Source organism: Ursus arctos, unplaced genomic scaffold (genome assembly GCF_023065955.2).
Source record: "Ursus arctos isolate Adak ecotype North America unplaced genomic scaffold, UrsArc2.0 scaffold_8, whole genome shotgun sequence".
In the NCBI taxonomy this organism is placed as follows: Eukaryota; Metazoa; Chordata; class Mammalia; order Carnivora; family Ursidae; genus Ursus; species Ursus arctos.
The window spans coordinates 2,780,800-2,794,053 of NW_026623100.1; the positions used below are offsets into that span (position 1 = coordinate 2,780,800).

Here is a 13,254-nt window from a genome sequence, read left to right on the forward strand (position 1 = left end):
GCACTTTTAATGTAATATCAATAATACTCATGTCTCATAATTATGCAGTACTTTTTACTAAATGAAACACACGTATATTACCTAATTTAGTTTAGTACTTATAAACAATACATAATAATTCTTTGTAATGCCTTATATAATTAAACTTTTTCTTTGTTTTTAGACCCTGAATAGTGAAGATTAATATCGAAACCCACAGTTTTTTGAATGGGATACTTTCTGTCTTATGGATCAATTAAAACAAATACAGGGGAAGGTTAAGAAACCAATGCAGAGGGCACCTGGGTGACTCAGTTGGTTAAGTGTCTACCTTTGGCTCAGGTCATGATCCCAGGGTCCTTGGATTGAGGCCCACCTCAGGCTCCCTGGTTAGTTGCATTTTAACTCTGAGTAAAGTGTGTAGCCTTCAAACTCAAGAGCACACATAAGTTTCCATAAAACATAGGCATGAAGGAAAAGAAGCCCTAGACCTTTCTAAGAATTAAACTGAGGGCATATTTTCTGTCAAAATCTAACAAAATGATTATAACGTTTTGTCCAATTAATTCACTGAGAAATTTAAAATTTCAAATGGTACATGACTTACTATGTATTACTCATGATGGAAAATAACATTTCTATTAATTTTTGCTGAGTTCATAAAAAATACCACATTACTTTTCAGAAAGAAGGAGAGGAAAGTAAAAAAAGAAAGAAAATCTGTGAATGGCTCCACTTACCAGGCCTATGAAGATGCAGAAAAGTTGAACTACATCAGTGTAGGCCACTGAGTAGAGACCACCCACAAGCGTGTACAGAGTGACGATCAGTGCAGAGACGATGACAGAAACTTGCACGTTGACGTTAATGATTACGCTGATGGTGGCTCCTGAAGAAAGCAGACAGGAGAATGCTGTGATCAGGTACTCAAATGGATTCCACTTTCTGTTCAAGGATATATTGAATGATCAGTGACAGCAGGTATTTCCCCATGTCATGTGAAATGTATTATACAGTAACAGTTAATGTAAGTTTTCATACAAAAATCTTAAAATCTCTGTAACTTGTGTATATATATATACATATATACTTATGTATATAAATACATATATGTACTTATGTATATAAATACACATATGTTTAAAAATATTCTTTCTTTGTGAAATTGGTGCTTTGGTAACTTGTTTATGTGGTACACCCAAAATTCATGACATGACTTCAGAATTTCAAGAAATATACTAAATTTAATACTACTATAAAAACTTGCAATAATTTTACTAGCTATGTGCAATATATTAACTCATCTTTGAGGTAAGATCAATCATTCATTTTCTATTTTGCATTAACTCTGACCCCTGCTAGCTTTTTAAATTTATTTTTATTTTTATTTATTTTTGTTCTTTTAAAGATTTATTTATTTTTGAGAGAGAGAACTAGAGAGAGAGGAAGCAGCGGAAGGAGCAGAAGGAGAGACTTATCCAAGCAGACTCCCACTGAGTATAGAGCCCAACTCGAGCTTGGTCTCGTGACCCATGAGATCAGGACCTGAGCCGAAACCAAGAGTCAGACACTTAACTGGATGAATCACCCAGGTGCCTCCTAGTTAGCTTTTTACATTTTTATTATTTATTTATTTATTAATAATAATTTTTTATTATATTAGTCACCATACAATATATCCTTAGTTTTTGATGTAGTGTTCCATGATTCATTGTTTGCATATAACACCCTGTGCACCATGCATTACATGCCCTCCTTAATACCCATCACCAGTCTATCCCACTCCCCCACCCCCTCCCCTCTGAAGCCGTCAGTTTGTTTCCCAGAGTCCATAGTCTCTCATGGTTCATTCCCCCTTCTGTTTACCCCCTTCATTCGTCCCTTCCTTCTCCTACCAATCTTCCTGCTTTTTCTTATGTTCCATAAATGAGTGAAACCATATGATAATTGTCTTTCTCTGCTTGACTTATTTCACTTAGCATAATCTCTTCCAGTCCCATCCATGTTGCTGCAAATGTTGGGTAATCGTTCTTTCTGATGGCTAATATTCCATTGTATATATGGACCACATCTTCTTAATCCAGTCATCTGTTGAAGGGCATCTTGGCTCCTTCCACAATTTAGCTATTGTGAACAATGCTGCTATGAACATTGGGGAGCATATGGCCCTTCTCTTCACTACATCTGTATCTTTGGGGTTAATACCCAGTAGTGCAATTGCTGGATTATAGGGTAGCTCTACTTTTAACTTTTTGAGGGACTTCCACACTGTTTTCCAAAGTGGCTGTACCAACTTGCATTCCCACCAACAGTGTAGGAGGGATCCCCTTTCTCCACATCCTCTCCAACATTTGTTATTACCTTATTTTTAAATGACAGATGGTATAAGGTACCAAGATTTAAGTCAATTTTGTAGAAGAACATGATAAAATTGGTAAATTTTATTCCAGTCCCACTGCTAGGACACCACTTTGTTGAAGGGCCTTAGATTTCAACATAATCTTTTTAAGTAATTTTCAATATCAGAGTTTTAAACCTGCCTTAGAAATAAAATTTGTATTTTTCTTATGTTATTAGTTTATTATGTTTGTTGTTATCTATATTTCTAATGAGAATATTAGGGAATGAACAATTGGACCACTATGGTTCTTGGATTTCCAATTCAGAATTCACTTGCTGCTTTACAAACCCTTTCCCCATTGTTCTCAAAAGTTATATATTTTATATTGTTAAACACAGCAATTATAAGAATGTTAATATACATGGAACAAATCTGTGATTTTTTATATCATTAATTGCAATCTTATGTTCTGCTACCACTCCTCAATTGCATGCTAACAGTGTATGCAACCTATCAGAGATGAAAATCCATTTTCTGAAGGAGCAACATAAAATATTTTGATCTAATATAACAATAGAAAATATTTTTCGAGATTTTTTTCCTTAGTGCTTTGGATTTGGTAACAAAATTATTTTATTGAGTGAAGCCAAAATAATAAAATGAAAAGTCTGGTAAGGAATTGGAGGATAAAGACAAGGGAATGCAGTCAATTATTACAATTATTTATAAGTGACTTTGGGTAATTGACTGAGTTATTGTTGTATAGATATTTAACAAGTCTTTTTTTCTGTAATTATTTACTTCATATTGAAACTTTAGTAGCAATTCCTTGCCATTCTTCTTTTGGTCTGGTTTTCTACTTTAACAATGACATTTCTAAGTCATATATTATGAATTATGAAAAGTACAACTATTACCCTGTCTCTTTGGGCTGCTGTTTAATTTTCTACCCATTAGTGAAAATTTTATTAATTCGACACCTCCAAAAATAGGGAGGGAGACTGTATGCTTAGAAGAAAGATCACTGGGCTAGGATTCTAAAAATTTGGATACTGGTAAATACTACCATTTGGTTGCAACTCAGTGGTTTTAAAGAAGTCACCCACTTCTCTATCATTACTAAGATTGGGATGAATTTTTTTTGTAAAATATTTTCTAAATAATTCCATCATTTGTAGTGAGCAAAATAAGTTATACTTCCAGATCTGCTATGAAATATAACTTCATTCATGCAGCCATAAAAATAAACAAACTATAAAGAAAGTTATAAAAATTCACTGAATTTGAGTTGTGAGAAGTGTAAACATACATTTAAAAAAATTATTTATTTATTTATTTATTTATTTATTTATTTATTTATTTATTATTTAGAGTGCATGAGTTGGGAGAGGGGTGGAAGGAGAGGGAGAGAGATATCCTAAGCAGACCCTGTGCTCAGTGTGGAGACTGACGGAGGGCTTGATCCCATGTCCCCGTGATCATGAACTGAGCCAAAATCAAGAGTCGGATGCTTAACTGACTGAGCCACACAGGCACCTGTAACTATGTATTTCTTTTTTAAAAATGCTTGTAAAGGATGTTGTCCATTTATGTCAAGAAGACAGTGTAAAATTCTCCTAAGATTCAGTGGTGAATTAAGCATATTCACAGCAGGGTGGTAATAGATCTTATATTTGTCTATTCTTATGCATTCCGAAGTATTTCTAATAAACAGTAATTTTGAATTATGTTCAACTATTATTTTTGAAGAAAATGTGTTAATTTAAAAATGCACCTTCTCTTTGCCAGAGCATATATTTCAAGCAATAGCAGCGATGTTTTCATACATGTTGCTTGATATGTGTGTGCATCTATGTAGAGAGGGATATATATATATATATCTCAACATATTTTACATATATATTGTCACACACACAGACATAGTCACATACACACATACAAGAATAACTAATTGCAGCAATGTTTGGAGTTTAGTTCAAGTTTATATTTCCAAGATACTTTAGAAATATTAGTTGGGACATCTGTGTGGCTCAGTTGGTTGAGTGTCTGACTCTTGATTTCAGCTCAGACCATGATCTCAGGTTTGTGAGATCGAGCCCCATGTCAGGATCTGCGCTCAGAGGAGAGTATGCTTCTCTCTCTCTCTGCCTCTCCCCCTGCTCGTGCTCTTTCTCTCTCTAAAATAAATAAACCTTTTTACAAAAGAGAAATATTAGTTTATTAATTCAATTCTCCCTTTAGGGCTCTGTTACGTAAATTGATCTTTATTCCATGAGAGTGAACATTTTGTATTCCATTAGCTATTCAGCCCACTCCTTTTTTAATATCTCAGTGGGCCACTTGTTCTTAAAATCAACATTTTCTAGTGAGTGTTGAAACCAATGACAAAAAACTACCCATTGCTTCTTGGCTAATGAGAGCAAGATGGGAAGGGAGGTATATTTTTACACATAATTTCATCAGGTGTAAGTGTAGGGGTAATTGTGGAGTATTATTATATTGTACCAAGAAAGTGCAACATTTTCCACTGAGTTATACAGTATTTTATAGTTATCAAACTCTCTTCTTTTCTACATCAAATCATCCCTTCATTTTACAGTTGGAGACTAAGAAGGTAAGATTATATAGGAGTTTAAAAAAGAAAGTGAAAGGTAACATAAACTAATATCTGCTATTACAGAGGTCAGATCTGATGATAATACCAAAGCCAGAAGTTTGTGGTCTGGAATATATAGAGTAGAAGGACATTCGTCTTATCTCACTTTTGTTTGACCACTTGGGGTCTAGCTGTACCCTGAAGCCTTTTATCTTCATTTGTAAGAAGAGATGGAGAGAAACCTATATAGATGCCTGGATGTCAAACACAGACATAGTTCACTGAGGAAGGTTGTAGAACTTCCAACACTGTTCATCTTCAAGAAGGACCTCAACACTCAGTGAAATGGCTTATATTTCCCCTTGATCAAAAACCAGGTTATTAAGCCTGACTGAAGATCTCCCACCACCCCACTGAAGTCTCTCGTTTTCTAAAGCTTACAAGTGTGCTGAGAATCAGTGAGCCCAGGATAGGTTGTCCTTAGCATTTATTGGAGTATAAGTTCATTTTCTAGATCCCTAAACATGTCTACGACCCAGTACCTGAGGGTTACTTTGAGAAAAGATGTGATGTTGTTTTTCTTCTCTTCTGAAGAAAGTAGAGATGATTCACTCACTCATTCATTCGTGATAAGATCACGACTATTAACAAGGCACAAGTTCTGCCTTCAAGAAATTTATAATCCCTTTTGTGAGGTTGGATTTGGGCGTGATATAGATAAACAAGCATATAATCATACAAAGTGACAAGTCCAATGAAAACAAAATTCCAGGTGCCTAAGGAGGCCACAGGAAAGGCATCCAGCAAGGTCAGGGTTACTGCTCCGAGTAAGTGACATCTAAGAGAAGACTGAAGGATATTTCCTGGTTAGCTAGGCAGATGTGCAAAAGGGTGTGTGTGTGGGCGGGGGCTGAGTCCAAAGTAGAGGACACCTGGGCTTTCACAGTGTTAGAGGCCAGAGAGAAGGTGATGTCTAGAGTTCTGGAAAAAGGAAGGAGGAGGGGGATAATGAGAGGAATCATAATCTAAGCCATAAAAAGCTTTATTCACTCACTTAAAAGTTTGGAAAGGAACAGTAAAGGGACATGATCAGATTTGCATTTTAGAAGGATGAGTCTGTACTATGTGTAGACTGGAGGAGGAGCGCTGAACAATAAGCAGGGAGATGGTTGCATTCATGCAGGCAGGGAGGCTGTGGGTGGCCTGGTCTGTGGCTTAAGGGAGTAAAGTTGGGTATGTGATGTTCCGTTAACCAGAGAGAGGCAGAGGTCCTTACCTAAGGCAGAGAAAATGGCTGCAGCCCAAAACATTTCTCCCATTAGCGCAGGAATAAATAGGAGCCCACCCATGCGTTTTCCATAGATCTGCTGAAATGGGTCTAACATGGTCACATATCCCTTGGAACGCATAGGCTTTGCAAAGAACAAACCACCTAAAATAAATTAAACAAGTGTTTATGAGAAAATAAAAAATTCATAATATAATAGTCTTTGCCAACTTTTACTATGCTATAATTTCTCAAGGGAAAATTTTTTTAGAACACTGGTATGTGTGGAAGAACCAGTCTGAAATATACTGTGAGTACAAAACCAAGACATATGTAACAACCAAACGTGAATTTCTTAATACATTTGTCACTGGACGGTATATCCAAAGCATGTGGATTGAAAAACATGGACCAGTGTGGCGCTCACTAAAATGCCTTTGTATCACCGAGCATAGCATTCAGACACTGATTAAGCACAAGATCCAATAAATGCAAAAGTGCAAAAAAAAATTAGGAACTCTATTATGTAATATTCTTGACCTTTTCTCAGTTTGATTTACAAAAAGAAATTCAGGTACATTTCAAGTTGATTCCCTGTTAATGATACCTCTATACTATTTTTTATTTCACTTAGCATAATCTCCTCCAGTGTTTTTGAAAGAAAAAAAATCACTATTCTCTTGCTATAGATCAAGGAATTTTTAAAAAACATACTCCACAATCAAGGGATCAAATAATCTTAAGCATTAGTGTTACCGATTTCTGGTAACATCTACTTGAGAGATTTCTGGTAACATTTTTTCCCCCACAATAGTTATTCACAGTTTGACTCGTTATTTCACTTGTTATTTGTACTCCTCTTCTTTATGCTTGGCTGAGTGGGTCACTAAGGTTTAAACTTTCACTTACCTAAAATCAGACTAAGAGAATATCCAATTGGTGCCTGAGCCCAAGCTAGACCATAATCTGGTACATACACTGCTTCAGCTGTCCCGTTGATGTAACCTCCTCCGACCCAGGTGGCTGAAATAGAACGAACAGTGAGGGAAAGACGCCATCATACTGAACATACGCTAGACCTGCTCAGTTTAACACAGTGGCCATTAGCCTCCTGTGACTACTGAGCACCCAAAATATGGCTAGTCTGGTTTGAACGTTCTGAGTGTAAAACACACATTGGATTTCAAAGACCGAGTTTGCAAAAGTAAATGTAAGCTGTTGCAATAATTTTTTTGTGTTAATTACCTGATGGAATGAAAACATTTTCAATGTATTGAGTTAAATATTCTATTATTTATATTTATTCCCCTATTTTTTCATGTTCTTTAAAGTGGTTTGTACAAAATTTAACATTCCCTTTATGGCTCACACCATGTTTCTCTTGGACGGTGTTGCCCTGGGTGTTTTCTGAGTCCATTTAGTTATCAATACTTTCAAACAATATTATTATATACCGAAGTCTGACATTATATACAAAATATTATATGACTATTTCTATTCTCAATAATAGTACTTCCCCCCCCCCAGCCTCCCTAACGTGAGGTCAGTTTTAATTGTATTGATCTTCTCACTCTGATCACAATTATCTTCCTGGGGGGGGTAGGGGGTCGGAGAGGGGAGTGCATGCATATGCAGTTGTGGATGTATGTGCTTTTTAAAAATTTTTATTTTTATTAATAGGGTCACTTCTTAAACACCCTGGGTACATAGGATTTTGGCAGATCTGTTCTCCATCATAACATTTTGCTTACTTTCTTAAATTGTTAAAGGAGAGATGACACTTTTACTCCAAGGCATCCTAAAGTGAGATTAAGCTATCATTTCCCTCCCTCTTCCCAAGTACCCAACATACACTTAGGCACAGAAATAGCATTTAGAATTTGAAATGTTGACTGCATACCCACTTGCATTCTTTGTTTTAATCTGGATCTTTTAGTAAGATATTTGATATTTCATGGAGAATAATAAGAAATATTATCTTCTTCAGGTGTTATTTAATAGAATATCTGTAGCATGATAGCTGAAGGAGGAGGTCAAGGAACCAAAGTAAACACAGGTTGGTTAAACAAGATTGGGCCAAAAAAGGATCTATAAACTTTACCATTTTCTGTGAGAAGGTAATGTCACATTTGATTACTGCTGAAAAGCTAAAGGTAATGGAACACTGAAATCTTCATAGTTTATAAACTTTAAGAGTGTTGCCAAAATATTTAAAAGAATCCCTTGTAGAATTTGTGTGAAATTACGAGGAACATAGGTTGGCTTACCAGATATGAGTCTGAATTCTAGGCTATATCATCCAATTGGGAATAAAATTTGACTCTGAAAAGTTATCTGAATTCTCAAAGAATGTAAGTAAAATAAATAATACGTATATGAAACTATCAGGTGTCTCTATTATGTTCATGCCAAAATTTATCTGGCTTTTGATCCAAATACAAAGCAAAGAAGAGAATGTTGTGAAGTTAGTATTATTGTTTAAAGGCTAATATGAAAGGACCTTCCAGCAAAGGAATTTTAAGCACATTTAAATGGAAAATTCATATACAAAATCCTGAAGTGGACAAATATGCACTTAACAGCCACTCTCATCTGTTTGGAAGCTTTTACATGGGTGTTAACAAATAACAGATGCTATTGTTCTTCTCATTCTGAGCCTTCCTGAAAATTTAAACAGGGTTTCCCTGGGTAGAAGGCATGAACAGACATGTCTCCACAGAAGACATACAAATGGCCAACAGACACATGAAAAAATGCTCAACATCACTTGGCATCAGGGGAACACAAATTAAAACCACAATGAGATACCACCTCACACCAGTCAGAATGGCTCAAATTAACAAGTCAGGAAAGGACAGATGTTGGTGAGGATGCAAGAGAAAGGGGAACCATCCTACACTGTTGGTGGGAATGCAAGCTCTTGCAGCCACTCTGGAAAACAGTATAGAGGTTCCTCAAAAAGTTGAAAATAGAGCTACCCTATGATGCAGCAATTGCATTATTGGGTATTTACTCCAAAGATACAGATGAAGTGATCTGAAGGGGCACCTGCACCCCAATGTTTATAGCAGCAATGTCCACAAGAGCCAAACTATGGAAAGAGCCCAGATGTCCATCAACAGACAAATATAAAGAAGATGTGGTATTCATACACAATGGAATATTATACAGCTGTCAAAAATTGAAATCTTGCCACTTGGAATGATGTGGATGGAACTAGAGGGGATTATGCTAAGCAAAATAAGTCAATCAGAGAAAGACAATTATCATATGATCTCACTGGTATGTGGAATTGAAGAAACAAGGCAGAAGATCATAGTGGAAGAGAGGAGAAAATGAAACAAGATGAAACCAGAGAGGGAGACAAACCATAAGAAACTCTTAATCATAGGAAATAAACTGAGGGTCACTGGAGGGGAGGTGGGTGGGGGATGGAGTAACTGGGTGATGGACAATTAAGGAGGGCATGTGATGTAATGAGCACTGGGTGTTATGTAAGATTGATGAATCACAGACCTGTACCTCTGAAATACATTATATGTTAATTAAGAAAATAAAAATAAAAATAAACAGGGTTTCCCCCCTCCACTGGGTTCCTAACTGGGACTTGAAGAAATGATTCTCACAGCTGCAGAATCAGACCAGATTCTCCTGCTAGGCTACTGGAAGTGCTAACAACACACCAGCAATGTTTTATTGCATAAATAGTCCTATGAGCACAAAGCTTTTTAGTGATCATTTTTCATTGTGTAGGTGTCCTCTCCTTTGTCCAAAACAAACTTGGTGATTGAATGATTATCAACTTATTACAGAAGTGAAGACTTGGTTACTTATCATGTTGAAGTCCTCCCATTTTTACCAGTCTCACCCCTTTTATGCTAGAATTTGCTCTGCATGTCTGTATATTTCATGTCAGATTCACCAGTGAGAAGAAGAATTCTTTCAAATTATACAGATTTTTCGTTTTTAAGCTTTATTCTTTATCAAATATATACAATCAATGAGTCTGACAAGGTTTAGATATTATGTTTCAGATTTTAAGTGAATTATGATATTGACCAAGGTTCTTTTCAGTTCTGAAAGACTGAAAAAAAATCTTTAAAATATGAGCTAGACCATGACCCTTCATATGAAATACCATGATTTAAATTTTTCTGTATACTTAATAAACTATTGTATTGAAAAAATCATTCTAGATGACAAATGAACAAAATCTGGGATATCTTTATGAACACAATAGATAAAATGTTAAACTACAGTAATAGAACATTATAATAATGAACAAAATTTACAATGAACAAAGACTTTGATATAGAGCAGCTCATTTATTCTTTTCAACAGTTTTTTAGTGAGATCAACTTTCATTGTTTTATTTTGCTTTTCTTCTCATTTTCTTTGTACTGGAAAAACCTGAATGAAATATAATCACAATGTTTTAATTCACTTCAGATGCCAATATCGCATCTGGATCTTTAGGGTAAAGAAGAAATGTTTGTAGTATAATAAACAATGAAAATGAAGATGTAAAGTTGTGTATGGAGTCCATCAAGAGGTGGATAATAAGAGAAACAACATCTGAAAATGTATACCAACATTTCAGTAAACGTATATGCAGATGGTAGGCTTATGGATGATTCTGTGTATTAGATATCACAGAAAATAATTTGCATGATACAAGTTACTCTATATATGAGTGTATGTAGAAAAACTGAGAAACAGAGGGTAAAAAAAGGACCTCTTTACAAACGATGTGCCTTTATAAAGAAAGGAAGTGAAAGGGGAGTAAACAGAAGAGGAAATGAACAAACTGAGAGCTTCAGAGGGGAGGGGGTGGGGGATTGGGATAGGCCGGTAATGGGTATTAGGGAGGGCACATATTGCATGGAGCGCTGGGTGTTATATGCAAATAATGAATCATGAAACACTACATCATCAAAAACTAAGGACGTACCGTATGGTGACTAACATAACATAATAAAAATTAATTAAAAAGAAAGGAAGTGAATTCAGCTGGAGGCCTGCATGCTGTGGAATGTGCAGGGGCCTCAGGGCGTGGCTGCCAGAAGACCTGGCTTTGGTGCTGACTCTGGTCCTTGTTAACCACATACTCTATGTCCTTACTTCATCCCAGAGCCCTTTCACAATGGTCAAATAAAAAGAGCTTCATGAAGATGATATGAAACCATAGGCAGTTGACAAAGAGTTAAAGAACATACAATGTGCATATCTGAAAAATAAAACCTATAGTCCATAAACTATTCTAGAATATTATAGGTTTCAGATGGCCAGCAGGGATGTAGTCTTCACAGACTGCTTTGGTAAACCATTTCATTTAAAGATGAATCATTTTTAAGTAGCACATCAGGACTGAAATTGGGCTTCATTTGGCTATGATTTCTGATGGGATATTTTCCATTGAGCTCTCAGAGTTCAAGTTAGTGTGGATCATATTACTAATGTTTAAAAACCTAGTAAGAATCAGAAGTGAAATGTGTGTTGTTAGTGAATATGTATCAAATAATATTAAAGACACAATTTTAAATTGTTGATTTCATAAATATTTTCTACAACGAAGAAGAATATAAAAGAGAAACACGTCACCACTTAAACAGAACCACCTCAGGGCAACAGACCCTCAGAGCCTGGAGGTGGTTTGAATGGGAGAGGGCTGCGTCGCTGGCTGAGGCATTCCTGTTAGGGCACACCCTAGCTTTTCCCCTTTTATGTCAAGGTTCCTGGAAATCATTTTTCCCCCAGTGCTGTGGATTCCTAATATGTGATTGTCTCCTCTGAAGGAATTAGTTCATTAAATGGGAGAATTAGGTTTCACTGACTTCATTTTTTTTAATGTTTTTTTTATTATATTATGTTAGAATGAAGCATGAGAATTGGGTTTCAAAACAGAGCATCTATCAATTTGGAATTGTGTTGCCCCTGATTTATTCAATTGAAAACCATCACAAGTTAATATTCATTGACATTCATCATTTAAGACAACCCAAAGTCACAACTTTGTTCCTGTATTAGTGAATATGATGAGACACTGACTTTATCACATAATTTGTAAGACTAAGACACTTTTCTCCACCTCTTTGTTTTTACTCTGTTCCCACCCACCAAACTGTCCAGATACCCCACAGTCATTTCACTGATAGTCTGTCCAGCGATTTATTATAAAATCATTTTGTTCAAGTACTACTGAGGTGAAACCATTTTATTTTTGTTTTAAATAAATGTAAAATTATTTTTAGAATATATAAGCAGTAAACATAAGGAATCCCCAAAGGACAAAGGCTAATATTTGTTTTGTCACTATGAGAAGCCAAGGAGGGGTGCGCAGCACAGAATGGAGGCATCAGAACCTACCTGTCATGGTAAATCCACCCACCAGCAGACCAATGTCTCGGCCACCAACTATGATGGCCTCGGTGTGCTCTTCTGAGCTGCCACTGTTTTTGGTTCTCCAGGCAGCCCATATTCCAACCAGCAATATTAGAAGGTAGAACACGATGATAGCTATCAGTCCTTCCACATGGAAAGTCATTTTTATTTAGGGGTCCAGATTCTTCCACAGCTAGCTACTTCATTAAGATTTCTGAAGAAAATACAGTAATGCATTATAAACCAGCCAAGCATGCATAGGCAGCTGGGAATAAACCAGCTGGCTCATGAGCGATCCTGTGCCACTTACAGAAAAAGCACATCGAAATTACATATGACACTGGCAATTGCCAACACATGCCCACTATTTTATTCTAATTACTATTTAACAGTTTACTATTGTTTTGAGCTTTCAAGAAAAAGAAAAAAAATTGAAAATGCTGCTTAACAAATGTAGCCACGGTCACTTTTTGTGTTAAATAAATTCTTTCAATTTAAAATTAACCTTGTCTTGTAACTTGGTCAAGAAATCATTTACAAACATTACGTATTTGGCTTTTGGAACTAACTTACTATTCCATCTAGAATTATTCAGTAACATAAAGGGTATTGTAAGACTACCTTGAGAATTCTAACATAGTCTTACATTCATTCATTCATGCATTCATTCATTCCTCTATATCTCCTTTC

The 13,254-nt window shown here is 35.8% G+C and overlaps 1 protein-coding gene across 1 annotated transcript in view; it reads right to left on the minus strand.

The window, feature by feature from the left end:
* SLC5A7 (solute carrier family 5 member 7) overlaps positions 1–12,778 on the minus strand; it is a 28,831-nt gene extending 16,053 nt beyond the window's left edge. The window contains exons 1-4 of the mRNA XM_026515906.4: positions 12,550–12,778; positions 7,093–7,206; positions 6,193–6,348; positions 720–868 (exon numbers count right to left, since the gene is read on the minus strand). Of these exons, the coding sequence (XP_026371691.1) occupies positions 720–868; positions 6,193–6,348; positions 7,093–7,206; positions 12,550–12,727 (597 nt within the window). The 5' untranslated portion in view covers positions 12,728–12,778. The remainder of the gene's footprint in view (positions 1–719; positions 869–6,192; positions 6,349–7,092; positions 7,207–12,549) is intronic.
* Positions 12,779–13,254: the final 476 nt, after the last annotated feature.